Source organism: Sarcophilus harrisii, chromosome 3 (genome assembly GCF_902635505.1).
Source record: "Sarcophilus harrisii chromosome 3, mSarHar1.11, whole genome shotgun sequence".
NCBI lineage: Eukaryota > Metazoa > Chordata > Mammalia > Dasyuromorphia > Dasyuridae > Sarcophilus > Sarcophilus harrisii.
This window is the reverse complement of record NC_045428.1, coordinates 599,567,547-599,585,434: the sequence shown is the minus strand read 5'-3', so window position 1 is coordinate 599,585,434 and position 17,888 is coordinate 599,567,547. Positions and strand designations below refer to the sequence as shown.

The 17,888-nt window shown below is 41.9% G+C and overlaps 1 protein-coding gene across 1 annotated transcript in view; it reads right to left on the bottom strand.

The window, feature by feature from the left end:
- Positions 1 to 796: 796 nt before the first annotated feature.
- LOC100930432 (zinc finger protein 260-like) overlaps positions 797 to 17,888 on the bottom strand; it is a 46,367-nt gene continuing 29,275 nt past the window's right edge. The window contains exon 7 of the mRNA XM_031963932.1: positions 797 to 2,995. Within this exon, the coding sequence (XP_031819792.1) occupies positions 2,494 to 2,995 (502 nt within the window). The 3' untranslated portion in view covers positions 797 to 2,493. The remainder of the gene's footprint in view (positions 2,996 to 17,888) is intronic.

The following is a 17,888-nucleotide window of genomic DNA, read 5'->3' as shown; positions in this document are numbered from 1 at the left end:
TCTACAGTTTATCTCTGATCAACACTTTCCCAAGATTCCAGTAGTCTTTTTTGTTCGGTCCTTGACTAGATCTAGCTTATAGTGGATTAGCTTTGATTTCATCATTATTTTGATGGATGGCTAGAGGAAACTGGATTCTGCTATGTCTTAAAACACTGATACCTTCCCAAAATCTATTATAAATTCATGTTATTTTTCTTTTTAATAAACACAAAACAAAAAAACTTAAGGGGAAAAAAAATGTCAGAAAGAAAAGCCCTCTCACTTAATAGAAATAACTTAAATACGTACAAGAATCCATCTTGCATTTTCTTGGGTGACAAAATCTTAGCTTTTCTCTTAAAGTAGCCTACAACAAAGTAAGGCAGATTTGCCTAAGTGACCTAATATCCATTAAAGTAGATGAAAAGATTGTTGACTATATACTGGTACCAATGAATTATTTTGGAAAATTTTATTGATGCCTTTTTTATGTTAAAGTAATTTCTTAACAATGCTCCTTTCCCCTCCTCTATCCCAGGGAGCTTTCCATTCTAAGAAAACTGAACAAAACTACCCAACACAATGACTACATCTAATACTGTATTCAACATCCCATGCCCATTATTCATTTCTCCAAAGAGGAATAAATAAATATTCATCTTCATCTCTTCTCCAGGGGTAAAGACTGGTCACTATAATTACACGAAGCATTCACTTTTAAATTGTTTCCCATTTAAGAAAAAAATTGTTTGCCATTTACATTGTTGTAATCCTATTTTCTTGGTCCTACTTACCTTATTCTGCATTTTTTTCCAATTTTTTTTTTTATTTCTAATCATTATTTTTACATGGCAATAATATTCCTTCACACTTATATACTACAATCACTTAGCCAACCTTTTTATCTACTTCTTTGCTCCCCACATAGCTCTGTCCTTGACCTCTTTAGCATAAGTCTAACAGTAACATTTCTTGATAAAAGGATATGAACATTTAAAATCACTTTTTCACATAATTCGGAATTCTATGTTTTACAGAGTAGTTGGAACCATAGCTCCACAAACATATTATGCCTATCTTCTCAATCTTTCCAACATTGACTATTTCCATCTTTTATCATCTTCGTCAATCTGCTGAGTGTAAGGTGTAACCTCAGATCTGATTTGACTTGTATTTCTCTTATTGATGATATGAAGTATTTTTCACATGCTTTATAATAGTCTGTCATTCTTTTGAGATGTTTCTCCATATTCTTTGACCACTTATCTAGTAAGGAATAGATCTCAGTCACATACTTATATAATTTCCTATTTATTTAGACATTAGACTTTCATTAGAAATGAGATGCAAGGGATTTCCCCCCCAGTTACCTTTTATATTAGAGCATTGATTTTGTTTTCTACTTCACTTAAGTCTTATATGGTTCTATTCTCTACGATGTTATGATTTTACTTAGGAAAACACTCATATTAGAAGATATATATGAAATAACCACACATTACACATTTTGAAGCTGTCTTCATTTATATTGCAATAGTCAACATGCATACTATCCTTTAGGCTATACTTTTTTCTTTCATCACTTCATAGGAGTTTTTGCATGTTCTCTGAGTTCCACTATATTATAGCTTTATATCAATATCTACATATCTATATATCTACATCTGTGTGTGTTTACACACATATACACATACAGAGAGGATTGGGGAGAGACAGACAGAGAAAGGGTTAGTTTTTTCTTTTCTTAAAAGCTCCCCAAGTCTTGTTCTTCATTAATTTTGCTTAAGGCTGAAGGGGCCTTTCAAAAGCTATTCCCTATGTCTGTAGATAGGCTTTTGCAGAGTCCTCTGGAAACAAAATGTCAGCCTGGCCCTTGGGTTACATACAATATATTTTAGAACCAGAGAAAGCTGAAAAAAAAAAATGACAACCCATGTGAGGAAGAAAGATTTTCCCTATATAAGGAAATATCAGCAATCTTCCTTTGGGCTACTGCTTTTTCTGTGAACCTACATCTCAGTTACTGGCACTTACCCCTATTTCTATATCTTGCTATGGAGTCAAGAAGTCAGTTAACTGAAGCCAAAAATTCCAGCCCAGCATATGTAGCTTAAGCACATCAGTTTTCTGCATGAGTTAGCTTTCATCTCTTTGTTGTGACTATTAAGTTTTCATATAATTACCCTTTTAGGAAGCATTTACTGCTAAAGGGTGGGGGAAATAAACAGGAGATTCCTGTCTTAGCTACAACAATGCTTTTTGACTTATTGCTTTTACTTTCAGGGCTCCTCTATAATAGGAATTTTCTTGTACCAGAGAAGTGATAAGCTTCAAATGAATGCTGTTTCACATTCAGAAATCTTCTGAGGATGAATATCTTGTTAGTTATGTTCTCCAGCCAAAGGCTTTCTAATACTGATTACATTCATAAGATTTCTTGCTAATATGAATTTTTCTGATAGGAAGTAAGGCATGTTCTACCCAAAGGAAGGCCTCTCCATGTTTATTAAATTAATATTTCTCTCCATTATGAATTCTCTGGTGGTAAATAAAGGAGGAGTTATATCTAAAAGCTTTGCCACATTCATTACATTCATAAGGTTTCTCTCCAGTATGAATTCTCCTGTGGGTAGTGAGTGGTGTGCTCTGGGCAAAGGTCTTACCACATTCATTACACTCATAAGGTTTCTCTCCAGTGTGAATTCTCTGATGGGAATTGAGCTGTGTTTTCGATCTGAAGGCCTTCCCACATTCATTACATGGATAAGGTTTCTCTCCTGTATGAATTTTCTGATGGTAGGTAAGAGACGAGTTGGACCTAAAAGCTTTGCCACATTCAGTACATTCATAAGGTTTCTCTCCAGAGTGAATTCTCTGGTGTGATGTAAGTTGTGCTCGTAAAATAAAGGCCTTTCCACATTCTTCACATTCAAAAGGTTTTTCTCCAGTATGAATTTTATAGTGATACTTAAGAGATGAGCTGCAGGTAAAAGATTTCCCACACTCTTTGCATCTGTGAAATTTCTCCCCAGTATAAATTCCCTGATACCTAGTAAGATGGATGAAAGCTCTTCTATATTCATCATATCCATAAGTTCTCTCTATAATATCTGTTACATGATTCTGAAAAGGGCTTGAGTTATACTGAGATGACTCTCCAAATTCATTATGGTTAGAAAATTTCTTAACATCACAATCCCAGTCTTCTTCCCGTGTAGAATCCTGGTAATTATTTCTTGGGTATTTTTCCAGGGACGATTTCTGCATATCCATGTCTGGAACAGATTCCTTTATTTCAGGTTTAGTTTCCCAATCTGAAATATATTTTTAAAAAAAATCACTACTTCATTTCCTGTTAGGTTATTTTGTGCATGGGTAATTTTTCAACATTGACACTTTAAAAAACTTCTGTTCCAACTTCCCTTCATCGTTTTCCCAGATGGCAGGTAGTCCCATACATGTTAAATATGTTAAAATTTAATACAATATTTGTATACATATTTAGATGTTGTCTTGCTACACAAGAAAAATTGGATTTAGAAAGGAGGTAAAAATAACCTGGGAAGAAAAACAAAAAGCAAACAATAACAGAAAGAGTGGAAATGCTATGTTGTGGTCCATACTTATTTCCCAGTGTTCTTTTGCTGGGTGTAGTTGGTTCTGTTCATTACTGATCAAGTGGAACTGATTTGGATCCTCTCATTGCTGAAGAGGGCCATGTCTATCAGAACTGATCCTCATATAGTCTTGCTGTTGAAGTGTATAATGATCTCCTGGTTGTGCTCATTTCACTCAGCATCAGTTCATGTAAGTCTCTCCAGGCCTCTCTGAAATCATCCTGCTGGTCATTTCTTAGAGAACAATAATATTCCATAACATTCATATCCCATAACTTATTCAGCCATTCTTCAGCTGATGGGCACCCACTCAGTTTCCAGTTTCTTGCCCCTACAAAAAGTGCTGACACAAACATTTTTGCACATGTGGGTCTCTTTCCCTCCTTTAAGATCTCTTTGGGATATAAGCCCAATAGAAACACTGGGCTGGATCAAAGGGTCTGCACAGTTTGATAACTTTTTGTTCTCCAGAATAGTTCAATCCATTCACAACACCACCACCATTCAGTGTCCCAGTTTCCCCACCTTCCCTTCAACATTTGCCACTTCCTTTTCCTGTCATCCTAGCCAATCTGAGAGTTATCTTAATTTGAATTTCTCTGATCAATAATGATTTGAAACACTTTTTCATATGGGTAGAAATAGTTTCAATGTCATCATCTGAAAATTGTCTATTCATATCCTTTGACCATTTATCAATTGGAGAATGGCTTGATTAGAAGGTTATTTTGTGCATTCAATTCTGGAAGAAAGCATATTGTACATTTAAATCTGTTCCTTCTTAGAACAGGTAGGTGATATGGTGCTTAGAGTACTAATCCTAGAGTCAGGAGGACATGATTTCAAATTTGGCCTCAGATGCTTAATAAGGATGTGACCCTAGTCAAGTCATTTCACCCCAATTGCCTCAAAAAAAAAAGTCTGTTCCTTATTCTCAATAATTATGTTCAAACTTGAAAGCAAAAAACAAATAAAATACCTCTCATATTAACAAGTATGCAATGATTATAATTTATAAAGAACTTTCACATATTTTATTTAATTTTACTCTTTCAGAGGTATTATATTATATAATCAAGTTTCAATGTATTTAAAGGCTTTGCCAAAGACAAAACTGGGACTATAATAAGGATCTTCTGACTCCTTAGTCCATTGCTCTTTCCATAATGGCACGCTGCTTCTCAAACATCATATAAGGAAAACTCAAGTCTTTTTTTGAGAGATATGAGAATTCTCTTTTCCCCCCAAGAATATTTTACTGTTCCAAATAGATGTAAGAATAGCTTTCGACATTCATTTTTTGCCTCGAGGCAACTGGGGTTAAGTGACTTGCTCAGGGTCACACAGCTAGGAAGTGTTAAGTGTCTGAGACCAGATTTGAACTCAGGTCCTCCTGACTTCAGGGCTCTATCCACTGCGCCATCTAGCTTCCCCTTGACATTCATTTTTGTAAAATATTGTGTTTCAAATTTTTCTCCCTTCCCCCTCCCCAATATGAGAATTCCTAAATAACTGAGTTCAAATATCTAGGCCTGACGCATCAATCTGTTGCCAAGTCTTGTCATTTCTACCTTTACAACATCTCCCCTCAACATCCCTTTCTCTCCACCTGTTCATTAACCACTCCTGTACAGACCCATGGCACCTTATTTCTGAACTACACTAGCTCTGTTTGGCTTTTTAGAGGGACCCAAGAGGGAGGGGCTCCTGGTGGTCTAGGGGAGGGTGGGCTATGAGGTGAGGGAGAGCAAGCCTCTATGGTGAGGTGGGGGAGGGCAAACCCCTATGATGAAGTGGGGGAGAGCTAGCTGTGATGTTAGAGAGGGGCTCTTGGTGGGGTAGAGGAGGGTGGGTGATGGAGGGTGGGCTGTGAGGTAGAGGAGGGCACGCACTGCTAGTTTACTTACTTCCAGTCTCTGGATCTTCCAAGCTGGGAGTCCAGGACAAGGTGGGCTGAGTGGCGCCTCGCTGACTTAATGGGGACCACATCTCAGGGCTGTTGTCAGGCTCAAAGGGGATAATCTGGGCAGTTCCTCACTGACTACAAAATATCAGCTATGATTATTCATTTAATATAAAAGCCTCTTCAAATTATGAACAAGAATGCAGGAAATTGAGCCATAGCAAATCATTTCTTGTTCTGAGTGGGAACTCACCCCACACTTATCAGGAGAACACCCTCGCCCTGATGTATCTATATGTCACAAACATATCTTTAAAAATTTTCCATCATGGAAGCAGACAGTTGGGAAGAACAGATAGTTCTTGTTAAGGCCTCATTTCTAAACAATATAAAGAACTGAGTCAATTTTATAATACAAGTCATTCCCCAATTGAGAAATGGTCAAAGGATATGAACAGCTAATTTTCAGATAAAGAACATAAAGCCATTTGTAGTCATATGAAAAAATGTTCTAAATCACTATTGATTAGAGAAATACAAATTAAAACAATTCTGAGATACCAGCTCTTCACCTCTTAAGATTGACTAAGATGACAGGAAAAGATAAATGTTAGAGGGGATGTGGGAAAATTGAGAGTTTAATGCATTGTTGGAGTTGTGAACATAGCTCAAAGGGTTATAACTACATCCCCTTTGATCCAGCAGTGTCTTTACTGAACCAGTATCCCAAAGAGATCTTAAAGGAGGGAAAAAGACGCACATGTGCAAAAATGTTTGTGGCGGGCCTTTTTGTAGTGACAAGAAACTGGAGACTGAGCATAGATGCCTATCAATTGGAGAATGGCTGAATAAGTTATGGTATATGAATGTTATAGAATATTATTCCATAAAAAAATGATGTAGAGGCTGATTTTAGAAAGGCCTGGAAAAATTTACATGAACTAATGCTGAGTGAAACAAGCAGAATCGGGAAAATATTGTATACAACAGCAAGATTATCCAATGATCAGCTATGATAGACTTGGTTCTTTTCATGGTTCAGTGATCCAAGGCAATTCCAAAAACTTTGGATGGAAAACGTCATCCACATCCAGAGAGAGAACTATGGAGATGGATTGTAAGTCAACACATGTTATGTTCAATTTCTTTTTTTTTTTTTTTTTTTGAGATTTTTCCCTTTTATTCTGATTTTTCTCTCCCCCAACATGATTCACATGAAAATATGTAAAAATAAATGAATGTACATGTATAACCAAGAAAAATATGTAAATGTAGCTGTGGAAAATAAATTTTTTTAATGAACAAAAAAAAATTAAATAAAAATCTTTTATCATAGCCTTGATGAAGAGAGATGAATGTGTTACTAAATGTCTCATCAAACTCTCCTACATAAAAACTGAAGATCAAGGAATTGAAATTAACTTGTTGGGAGGTCTCTGGTGTCTCCTGTACCCTGATGTTCTCCCCTTTAGATAACTTTAGATCAGAGAAGACAATGCTTATCAAATCTGATGACAACATCAAGCTATGAAGGGCAGCTACTAATCTAGAAGACAGAATCAGGACTGGATGGAATTTTGGGCCAAAAGTCATCTTCAAGTATTTCCAAGATGTGTGGTTTTTTCTGGGTCCTTGGTCCAAAGATCACTATTCCCTTATAATTTAGTAAATGGTCTTCTAGTCATATTATAGCCCCAAACTTCTGCCCATTATACTTTGAATATAATCCTTTATGTACTTGCTACATGGGATCAATAATAACAGACATACTGGGCTAATACGAGGAGGCTTTTAAGTTTGGCAAGACCTGCTCTAGATTACAATCAATCCCCTAATGCAGCCTTTGAGAATTTAGCGTCCCTTCTGTGTTATAAGGACCTGGATTTGCCTTACATTTCTAACCAGAAACACAAACCAAATGTAAAGAATATATTTTTTCTTAATCTTCTAAGTCCTGGGAGAGTGCTACAGATCTATTAGGAATGATTAGGGAAAGGGTAAGTAATGCCTGTATGTGGGGCAGCTGGGTGGTGCAGTGGATAGAGCAGCAGCCTTGAAGTCAGGAGGACCTGAGTTCAAATGCGGTCTCAGACACTTAACACTTCCTGACTGTGTAACTCTGGGCAAGTCACTTAACCCCAATTGCCTCGGGGACGGAGGGGAGGCAAAAAAGCAAAAAAATAAAAATAAAACAAAAATATGAGAAAGAGATGTCTCTTGCTGAGGACACTGCTTTCTCTGAGAATAGAAGCAAACCTGAAGGGATGGTTCATAAAAAGTGATCTGTTTGACATTCACTTGGGAATACAAGAGAATTTGTGCTCAACAACTTTACGCCCTGAAGAAAGTTCCCTAAGATAGCAAAGGTGCTTTTTCCTGACTAATAATTGGCCTAAAGCAACATCTCCTATCTGTCTGGCTCCCATGCACTCACCCGTATAGGTGCTTCTGGGCACTTCTCGCCCCAGCATCCACGGTATTTTCCTCTGTTCCAGCTGGTAGATCACATCTGGTTTGAAAACAGGATACTTTACTCATGAAAAATGAAAAATTACCAAGGTCGGAGAATCACTTCAGAATATTATAGCCCATTCTCCAGGGACAGGAAGGCACGAGCCAGGGGTGACAACAAGATTCTCTGAAGGCTGCTCTATAATGGGTTCCTAGAAAGCAGGTTTAATTACGTTGTCATTATGGGTTGGGGATTTTGGGGTTTTTTTGGAGGGGGGAAGGGAATGGATGTGTATAGTTCACAAATTGGGTTTGGAATCAGAAAGAAAATAATTTCATTTGTCCTTTTTTCTATCAAAAGAACAAGATCCTCTAAATGTTTAGACCTCTAACCTAGGGTAGTACCTTGATCTAAGGCAACAAAGGATGGGGAAGAGGCTTTTTTCCAGTTTCACAAAGTAAAAAGCCCTGTTATTCTAAGAATAAATAGGGAACAAAAGATTAGGATTCTCTGTTCTATTATATCAAACAAACTTTGCTCATCACCCTAATGGCCTAGAGTGAATATTTTCTGACTATCTGGGGGAAAGTATCTTCACCTAGAAAGACAAGGTTCCTATAGTTCTCCAGCATCACGTCCCTGTACAGCTCCTTCTGAGAAGGGTTCAGTTGTCTCCACTCTTCCTGGGTGAAATCCACAGCCACATCCTTGAATGTCACAGACTCCTGAAATACAGAAGGCATTTCTGCTTAGCAGTCTCTGGATGTTAGTGAAAAGTGAAGCTGAAAGGAAGTTTAGAGATTGCTACTTAAGAGTGTAGAGGATTCTGGGGGGAAAAAAGGGGATTTGTGTCAGACACTGCGCTAAGAGCTTGATGCTATTAGATTCAACTTCCCCATGTTAAGAAAAGCTCACATTGATTTATTTTTTATTTAACTTAATAAGCATAAATAAAATGGGCATTTCCAGAGACCCAGTGCAACAGAAGGTGAGGATTGTATCTGAACTTGTGGATAACTATTATGGATCTATCGATCCACCCTGTTTTTTTTTTAAACATATAAATATGTGGGAATAATATAATAAAAATAAACATACATGTGGCATAATCCACATGTATTTGGGGATGAGAGACATATAACATGAACAACAGGGAACACAATGCAAGCAGTAATTTCCAGTTAGAAGCAGTATGAACACTCTTAGTACTTAATCACCATTCCTTATGAAATAATGAATATCTTCCTAGTTATACAATTTAATATTACTAAATTAAAATGTGATTGATTCATGTAGCAACCCCAAGCGGCTTTTGTGACTTTTATTCAAGGAACTCATGTAATTTAACCAAACACATTGAGAACATCATGCAAGGGTTTGGTGCTATTCCCTAGCATATTTTAGTCCTACTTTTACTTTTTCACATATCCTTGACCCACTCTAACTGCTCTTCTCAACCTACCTAAGTCTGCATTGGATGTTCCATTAAGTTTTGCCTTTAGCTGACATTTCTAGGATGCTCTAAGTAGACAAATACATTCTCTCACTTGAGCCTCACAATACTTGCAGTGCTGACATTATCCCAATTTACAGATATAAAAATCTCTGAGAGGTTAAGTGACTTCCGTTGAGTCACACAGCCAACGTCAGAGGTGGGATTCTATACCTTCTACCTGACTGCTTTTCATAAAAGCCGACATCCACCAATGAGCTTATGAGCATCATGTACTTGTTATTCACTAGAACATCCGGGTCATCCGCTTTTTCCTTAAGCATCCTTCCCTGAGGCCGAAACCTACCTCTGACCAACAAACACAAAGCCAGACCACAGGCAGGAAAAACCCAGACTTCCTCCGCTGATCCGCAATGGTCGGTCTACGAACTACGGCCCGGGATTCTAAGCAGCAGGCGGAGGAGGGAGCGCACTCCAGGCAGGCCGGTGCCCAAGTAAAAAGGTCACCGTTTTATACGGGTACGAAAGCAAGTGGGAAATCGGACTGACCCCGGGCAAATGAAGCTGAGGGGAAAGAAGAGGGATCTGGGCAAGGGCCTGCAGGCCCAGGTCCGGAATAAGCCTAAGCTTTGGGGAACTGGACCAAATGAGAGCGGCGGATGAGAAGCCAAGGCCGTCCCCCTCTCCTCCCCCCCCCCGCCCCCCGCATCGGGGAGAGGCTCTGAGCTTCGGTTCGGGGTGTCCTCAGGCCCCCCTTAGAAATCCCGGTGCGGAGAGGACGGCTGCGGTCCCATCTCACCTGGTGGAGCCAGCTGGTCAGAAACAGATCGGCCATCCCCCCCTCCTCTGGTGGAAGAGCAGCGTGGTCGGAAGGCACGGCTGAGGAGAAGAGCACAAGTGTCAGCCCGAGGTCGGAGCTCTGCTGGCCCGGGCGGACAGGCCGAGGCGCGGACAGACGCCGGGAGCGGAGCCAAGGGCCGCCCGCCACCAGCCATCCATGCCTGGCCGGCCCTAGGTGCACAGGTGTCCGTGAGGAGCCCGCCCCTCCCCCCCTCCTGGGACACCTTGGGTCCACACACGGGGAGTAAAAATAAGTGCGGAGCTTGTTTTGTGGAGCTGGCGGGGACTGAAAAGCCTGACTCATACAAGGCGGAAACTGGGCCCAAGCTCTGCAGGAAACTTCGGGTTCAGAAAGGGGTGAGGAAAGAGGGGCGCGGCCCCCCTGAGAGCGGCCCAAAGGTCAGAGGGCATCGGACAGGGCGAAGTCGGGAGTGTGGTCAGGGGATAACGGGAGGCCTTTCTCCCTGCCCTGGCCTCTCATTAACCACAGCCTAGTCTGGCCCTGGGGATTGGCAAGGCCCTCTTCTGACCCTCCCTATGTCCCCGGGAGGCGCATGCACCATGGTAACCATTTGCAGATGAGGAAACTGAGGCGGTTCTGAGACTGAGGGGACTTGGAAGGGGGACGTTAGGAGGGGCAAGGCCAGCATTTATTAAGCACCTCCTGTGTCCGCAGAACTTACACGTTAATGGGGAAGGGCAGGTCCTATAAGGCACCTGGGGGACTGGGGGGGCGGGGTTGGGCGTCCCGCTGCGCGGAGACGGCGGAGGGACACTGAGGCATGGCCGGAAGAAGGGACTCCGCAGGGGGCAGCAGCCGGTCCGCTGGAAGCCGCTGGGGTCGAGGAATCCGAAGTGGGATGCGGCCACGACAGGAGGCCCGGGTCTGCAGGCGGGTGGGGCCGGGCCCCCCAAGGGCCGCACGTCGAGCCCCCGGAAGGGCGGCTGAGGGCGCCTCACCAGGGTAAGCTCATCCGGAGATGCGGGCGGCCCAGGTGGGTGGGTCAAGAGGCCGGGACCAGGCCCGATCCCGAGGCGCCCCCCAACTTGGGGCAGGGATCCTTCGCAGTCCGCCCAGCCCACTGGGAGCGCAGGGGCGGGACCGGGGCGCTCGGAACCGCTGCTGATTGGCTGAAGCCCAGAACCGGTGCGATGGGGGCGGGGCCAAGAGCCTGGGTCTCGAGGCAGCATCACGTGGTCGCAGGGCAGCTCGGGGAGACTCACCGGGAGGAGCAAACAATCGAGAGGATCGAGAAACAAAGAGGGACCGAAAGCGGAAGTTTCCCCCAAGGACGCGCCTCCATCATATAACACGAAAAAGGAAGCGGTCACCTCTTTGGCTGCAGCGACTTGTGGGAATTGTAGTCTCGAGACCCGAGGAGGCTTCTGCGCGTGTGCAGAGAAGAGCGGCGAAGGTAAGGCCGGCCTCTCGTCCGGGGGGCGCCTCCTGCTGTGGCTCACCCCTGACTCCCTAAGCCGGCCCTTTACCCCTCCTAGCCGGCCGGGAGGATTCCTGGGAGGACAGTCGCAGAAGCCCAAAGTGAAGGAGGGAAATGTCTGACATGCGCCGAAGGGAACGTGAGCAGCGCCCCCTAGTGGCGCGTTAGACACAGTGCCACAGTGACTCTTTCCCTGGACTCGGGGTCTCTGTTCCTTTGGGCTGGCTTCGGAAATTGGACTCGCGAGGCCGCGGTGCTTCCTCTCCAACCTCACGATTGCATTGGCGGATGGGTCCCGGGACGGTGGCTGCTGCCTTCCTCCCCAATAATTAGCCAGCCCAGCCTTGCTGGCCTTTAGGTGTCCCTGCGCGGGCCGCTACTCACTGTACGTGCTCTCCCAGCGGCCCGGCCACGGTGAGCACAGCGCTCAGAGCCCGGGATTTCCCCAGAGGTCCCTGCGCGGGCCGCTACTCACTGTCAGAGGCACGTGCTCTCCCACGGGCCGGCCACGGTGAGCACAGCGCTCAGAGCCGGGATTTCCCCAGAGGTCCCTGCGTGGGCCACTACTCACTGTCAGAGGCACATGCTCTCCCAGGGGCCGGCCACAGTGAGCAGAGGCGCTCAGAGCCCGGGATTTCCCCAGAGGTCACCGCGCGGGCCGCTACTCACTGTCAGAGGCACGTGCTCTCCCAGGGGCCCGGCCACGGTGAGCACAGTGCTCAGAGCCCGGGATTTCCCCAGAGGTCCCTGCGCGGGCCGCTACTCACTGTCAGAGGCACGTGCTCTCCCAGGGGCCGGCCACAGTGAGCACAGCGCTCAGAGCCCGGGATTTCCCCAGAGGTCCCTGCGCGGGCCACTACTCACTGTCAGAGGGACGTGCTCTCCCAGCGGCCTGGCCACGGTGAGCACAGCGCTCAGAGCCCGGGATTTCCCCAGAGGTCACCGCATGGAAGCCTCGGGCCGCACGTGCCCGTGGGTATGACCCCCCTTTCCGCTGGGCGCTCCCTGCGTCTGCCCCGATGCAGACCATGGGGGGCCTGACACCCTCGCAGATCCAGAGGTGGGAAATGCCTTTTCTGTGCCGTCCCGCACGTTCTCAGTGCTAGCGGGGCCCTGCCCCGGAGCCAGGGATGCGGAGGCCGGAACAGCCGTGACCCTCCCTCCAAGAGCTAACAGGTACAAGGGAGCAGGCACGTGATTCCCTGTGACGGTGCACGTGGAACGTAGCCTTGAGAGAACAGCCGGAGGACGCGGGAGCAGGACCGGCCTCCGCTAGCAGGTGGGCTGGGAGTCCTGGAGGAAGCTGGCAGTGAGGAGCAGGGCAGAGGGAGCGGCTCCGGGCAGCTCGGCCATCTATTGTCCTTCTGTCTTCGTGCTCAAAACGTGCATTTATGTTTACGTGTTGCATCGGCCGGAAGCAAATCAGAGCCTCCAGAGCAAGGACACCTTCCCCTCTTATACAGACATCCCAACTTTGGTTGTTTAGTGTTATTGCCCTTGGCAGATATCGGTTTAGAAATTAACTTGAAAGTTTGTGGCAACCCTGCTTTGAGCCATTTTTCCAACGGCATGTGCTCAGGCAGTGCCGCTCACATTTTGGTGATTCATACAATATTTCAGTATTGTTTTACCATTATTGTATATGTTTGGGTAATCTCCGATCTTTGATGTTAATATAAGTGTTTTAGGGTGCCACAAACTGGGCCCCTTTAAGATAGGCTTTTGACTGCTCCAGCAAACCGAACCAAACCACCAACCAAAGATGGCTACCTTTGCCCAGTCTCTCCTCATGCCTTGCTCTTCCCTGAGACACAACAATATTGAAATTAGGGCAGTTAATAACCCTACAATGGCCTCTAAGGGTTCAAGGGAAAGGAAGCCTCAATCTATGCAGCAAACTTCATTTTTGTCTTATTTTAAGTCACCACCTGATGGCTCAGCATCCTTTAACATGGAAGTAAGACCCCCTTCTGAAAGTGAAAAGATGACAACCCACTGAAGGCTCAGATGAGGGTTAGCATTAGACATGATGCTATGGCACACTTAATAGTGATAGTATTACTGATAGAAAGGTAGTGCTATTAGCAGTATTAGTTAGTAATAAACATACCTTTTATATTTACATTCCCTACATGCTCCTCTCGTCCCATGTTAGATTCTCTGCCAGCTCTTCCCAGAGATGCTGTGTTGTTGATGAGAATGTGTACCCTAGGTTACAGGAAATTGTACTTGCTAAGGGATAGTTGTATCTACTAGTTAAAAGGGAAGTATCCTCATGGGGGCCCTGGAGCTACAGTATTAGGTGTAGACCCACGTTTTTTATAAACTTTAGTGACTTTTTTTATTACATTATTCACTTTATTGCAGGGGACTGGAACCAAACCAGCAATATCTCCAAAGTATGCTTGTACTTATATTTCTACATACAAAATGTGCGCTGAATCTAATTTCTTTGGACTGTTCCTCCTCCATGGGTCCCCTGACAGGTCACTTAGCATAATCTGCAGGGTTTGGGGGGGGGGTTATGTGTATGTGAGTGGAAGCACTTGTCAATATTCTCACAAATCCATGTATATGCCGTGGCACATGTCTATATGAATAGGGTTTCCAAAGAGGTTCGAGGAGGGGCCAGAGTATTCCAATGTCTTCTCAAGCTCATATCTACTAAAGCTTTCTCTTACCTTTGGACCTCCTCTCTTTCTGGAGCCCTCCCTTTCCTAGTAAAAAGCTTGCAGGTAAGAATCTCTGCTTTATGCTGAAGCATATCATCCAGTTTTTGAAAGGTTATGAGATACTGAGAATTGTGTATTTTTAAATATTTCATTCAGAAATTACCACAGATTTTTGAAACCCAATTTTCTCATCTACTTTATGTTTTCCTACTCGTTTATATTTTTTGCTGGATTTCTTCAGTTCTAAGAGGAATTTTTAGAATAAGATTGATATTAATATTTTTTAATTTCATGTTACCCCATATCCCTACTTGTATCACTGTCCAGAAAGAAAAGACAAGGAAAGTCAATAAAAATAATCAATACACCAAAAAAAAAATTTTAATGTTATATACAATGTTTCATATCTGTGAACTCTCCTCTTCTAGAAAGAAACATATCTCTTTAGGGCCAAGCTCTGAGAGGAATATTTAAGTTTCCAAATATTATTGTATATTTTTATTGCAATTGCTTAATTTTAAGAACAAAGATACTATGCCACTTGGTGCATATGTAATTAATAGCTGCTATTTTTCATTATTAATGGAGATTTTATTTTCCAATTTGCCATAGTCCCATATGTAGTTTCCTAGTAAAAGATAAATTCCTTGAGAGCAGGGAATACTTAAATTTTGTGTTTGTAATAACAGTACCTAGCATAATGCCTTCCTAGAAACTAGAAGGCATTGAATAAATTGGACTTTAATTTTTTTTTCTATTTTCTTCATTCTTTTTCTTTTAATTGGAGAACTAAAAATCCATTCACATTTCATGTCATAATGGTTTGTATTTTCTTCAGTTAAGCTTTTTTCCTCTCCTGCCTTTTTAAGTCAGTACTGTTTTTGTAACTTGTTCTGTTTATATTCATCTGACCCTGATTACCTTCCACTCATGTGCTTTCACCACTACCATGTTACTCTGCCCAGTCCTAGAGTTCCTAAATTTGTTTTTCTTTTTCTTTCACCTTTCCTATTTTCCACTCAGATTAGTATGCTGCCAAGTCCTCATCCATTCACTCCCTTGGTGACATTTATAAATGTCTTCCTATAAAATGGTTTTATTTTATTCACTTTCCTTCTTTGATTTTTTAAAGGATATTCGAGAATCTTCATAAGATGTGTTGTCATGTAAGATATCTATTATCACATACGTGAAGCAGAAAATAGCACAAAAAAGAGATTATTTAGCAATCATTGGACTCCCTGAAAACTGTGACCAAACCAAAAAATGGATCACAATTCAATAAATCATAAAATAAAATTGCCCCCAATTTTTGGAACCAGAACATAAACTGAAAAGAAAATCCACTGCTCATCTACTTGAAAAGAAACTGAAGTTGACAACAGTCTGAAATGTCATGGCCAAAGTCCAAAGAAAAATCCTGTAGGTAGCTAGAGAGAATTCAAGTACTAAAGAATCAGAGTCGGGGTCACACAGGACTGCAACAGCTATAGTAAAGAAAAGGAGTTCTTGAAAAATGATGACCCAAAAGGCAAAATAAAAAGCTTATAAATTATTTAATTTTAAAATAAAGGATGAGGTAGGGAATGAATATAATAAATGACTCTCAAGAATTAGTCATGAAAAAAAAAAACTAGACTTGAGTAAAATCTTTGGAATACAAACAAAAGAGAAAGGGAAATCTATTTGAGCAATTTGGAAGGATCTCAACAATACTGCCATCCTTGCAGAACTCTACTGTCTTTAAGCATCACAAAGGAGTACAGAAAAACAAGGGACTGGGTGTGGTTTTGTTCTGTTTCAGTGATTTTAAGAGGGGAAAGTAATGGCAGAAAAAAGGGGAGACACTAAGGGAGAAATGAGGAAGGAGAGATATGAACTTATTATTTTTCTTGTAATTGAGATATACCAGAAAAAGATTGTATAAAAACAGAAGTGGGAAGGGAGTAGTTAGCATCTCACAAATACTACATCTACCTAACCTAGGCAAAGAAGTGTTGAATATATACACACACAAAATTTCTCATAGATATATTCTATTCCAGAGGGAAATAGAAAAATAGAAGGATGAGAGAAGTTTCATAGGGAGGATCAAAATTGGGGAAGTAAATGTCACAAGCAAGATAAACTACAAATGACAGGTTTTAAAAGAAAGAATTAAAAAGAGAGAAAAGGTGAAAACCAGTGATCTGGGTCTGGGATGAGTGAAAAGGGAAATGGCAAAGGAAGATGACTATAGCTTAGTAATGGAGAATAGAGAAAGAAGAGGAGGGAGGGAGGGCAAGAGGAAGAGAAAAGGAGGGAGAGAGAGAGAGAAGGTGATAAAGGGGAAAAATTTAGAGGATATGATGGAGAAATTAAATAAATAATTTTATTCATTAATATGAATAAGATGAACTCACCCATAAAAACTGAGGAGGCTAGCAAAAATGGATTAGAAAAGTGGAATTCAAAAATTTCAAGAAGCACACTTAAAATATGAATTTTCATAAAGAATTAAAGTGAGGTGACAGATCTGAATTAAATGTGCCTCAGGAAAATCTGAAAAAAACAGGATGGATAATCACGATCTCAGACAAAGTAACAGTAGCAATGATATGGTTAAAGGGAATTATTAAAGTAAATATGTTATGCTTAAAGACATCATAAATATATATACATATATATTTAAATACATAAATTATGTATTTTGTTAGTATTCAGTAAATCTTGTTCTAAATTTTTTGTTCTTGTGTATACACAATGTCTACATTTCTTACTATAGAGCAAAATTAATTTGGAAAATAATTTAGAAGCAAGTTTCTCTGAAGAAATTGTGGCAAATAATATTCATTTATTACCAAAAAAAGACAAAATGTAAAATATTACAGAGCAGATATCATCGTTTCTTTAAAATCCAACTAGTCCTTCCCTCATCCACAAGTTCTCCCAAAGTCTGTGCAGGTATTCTGACTCAGAGCTCCCGCAGGTTCACCAGACCTGGATTGGCGGATTCTTCAGTTTCCCGATCTCCGCTTCCCAGTCATGATCTTCCCGTGACCACTTTGACTCTGGAGCAGGCCATGCTAGCTAGGACGTAACTTGAAAATACCAATGGTCCCTTATCCAGACCCTTCCAGTCTCAAGCACCTTCACGACTGTCCAGCCCTGTGCTTGTGGACATCCAGCAATGGGGGAGAACTGGAGAGTGAGGTGGTTACAGTAACACAATTGAATGTATTGTGATGAGAAGACCGGGCTGACTAGAAAGTTTGATGTTCAAATACAGGACTCAGGAAAAGCATGATTTGGAAAGGGGCATCATAAGGGACTTAAGATTTATCTGCTTATATTCCTTCATGGGAGGATGATGCTTGTAACTCATAAGAACATTTTCATTATTATGGCACTTAGAAGGGGTATTTATAAATAGGAAGGGATAAAATCTAAAAAAGTAAAATTAAGGGGTGAGAGAAGAATGTACTGGAGAGAATAAGAAAAGGAGAGGTGGAATGGCATAATAAATTATCTCCATAAAAGGAGCAAGAAAA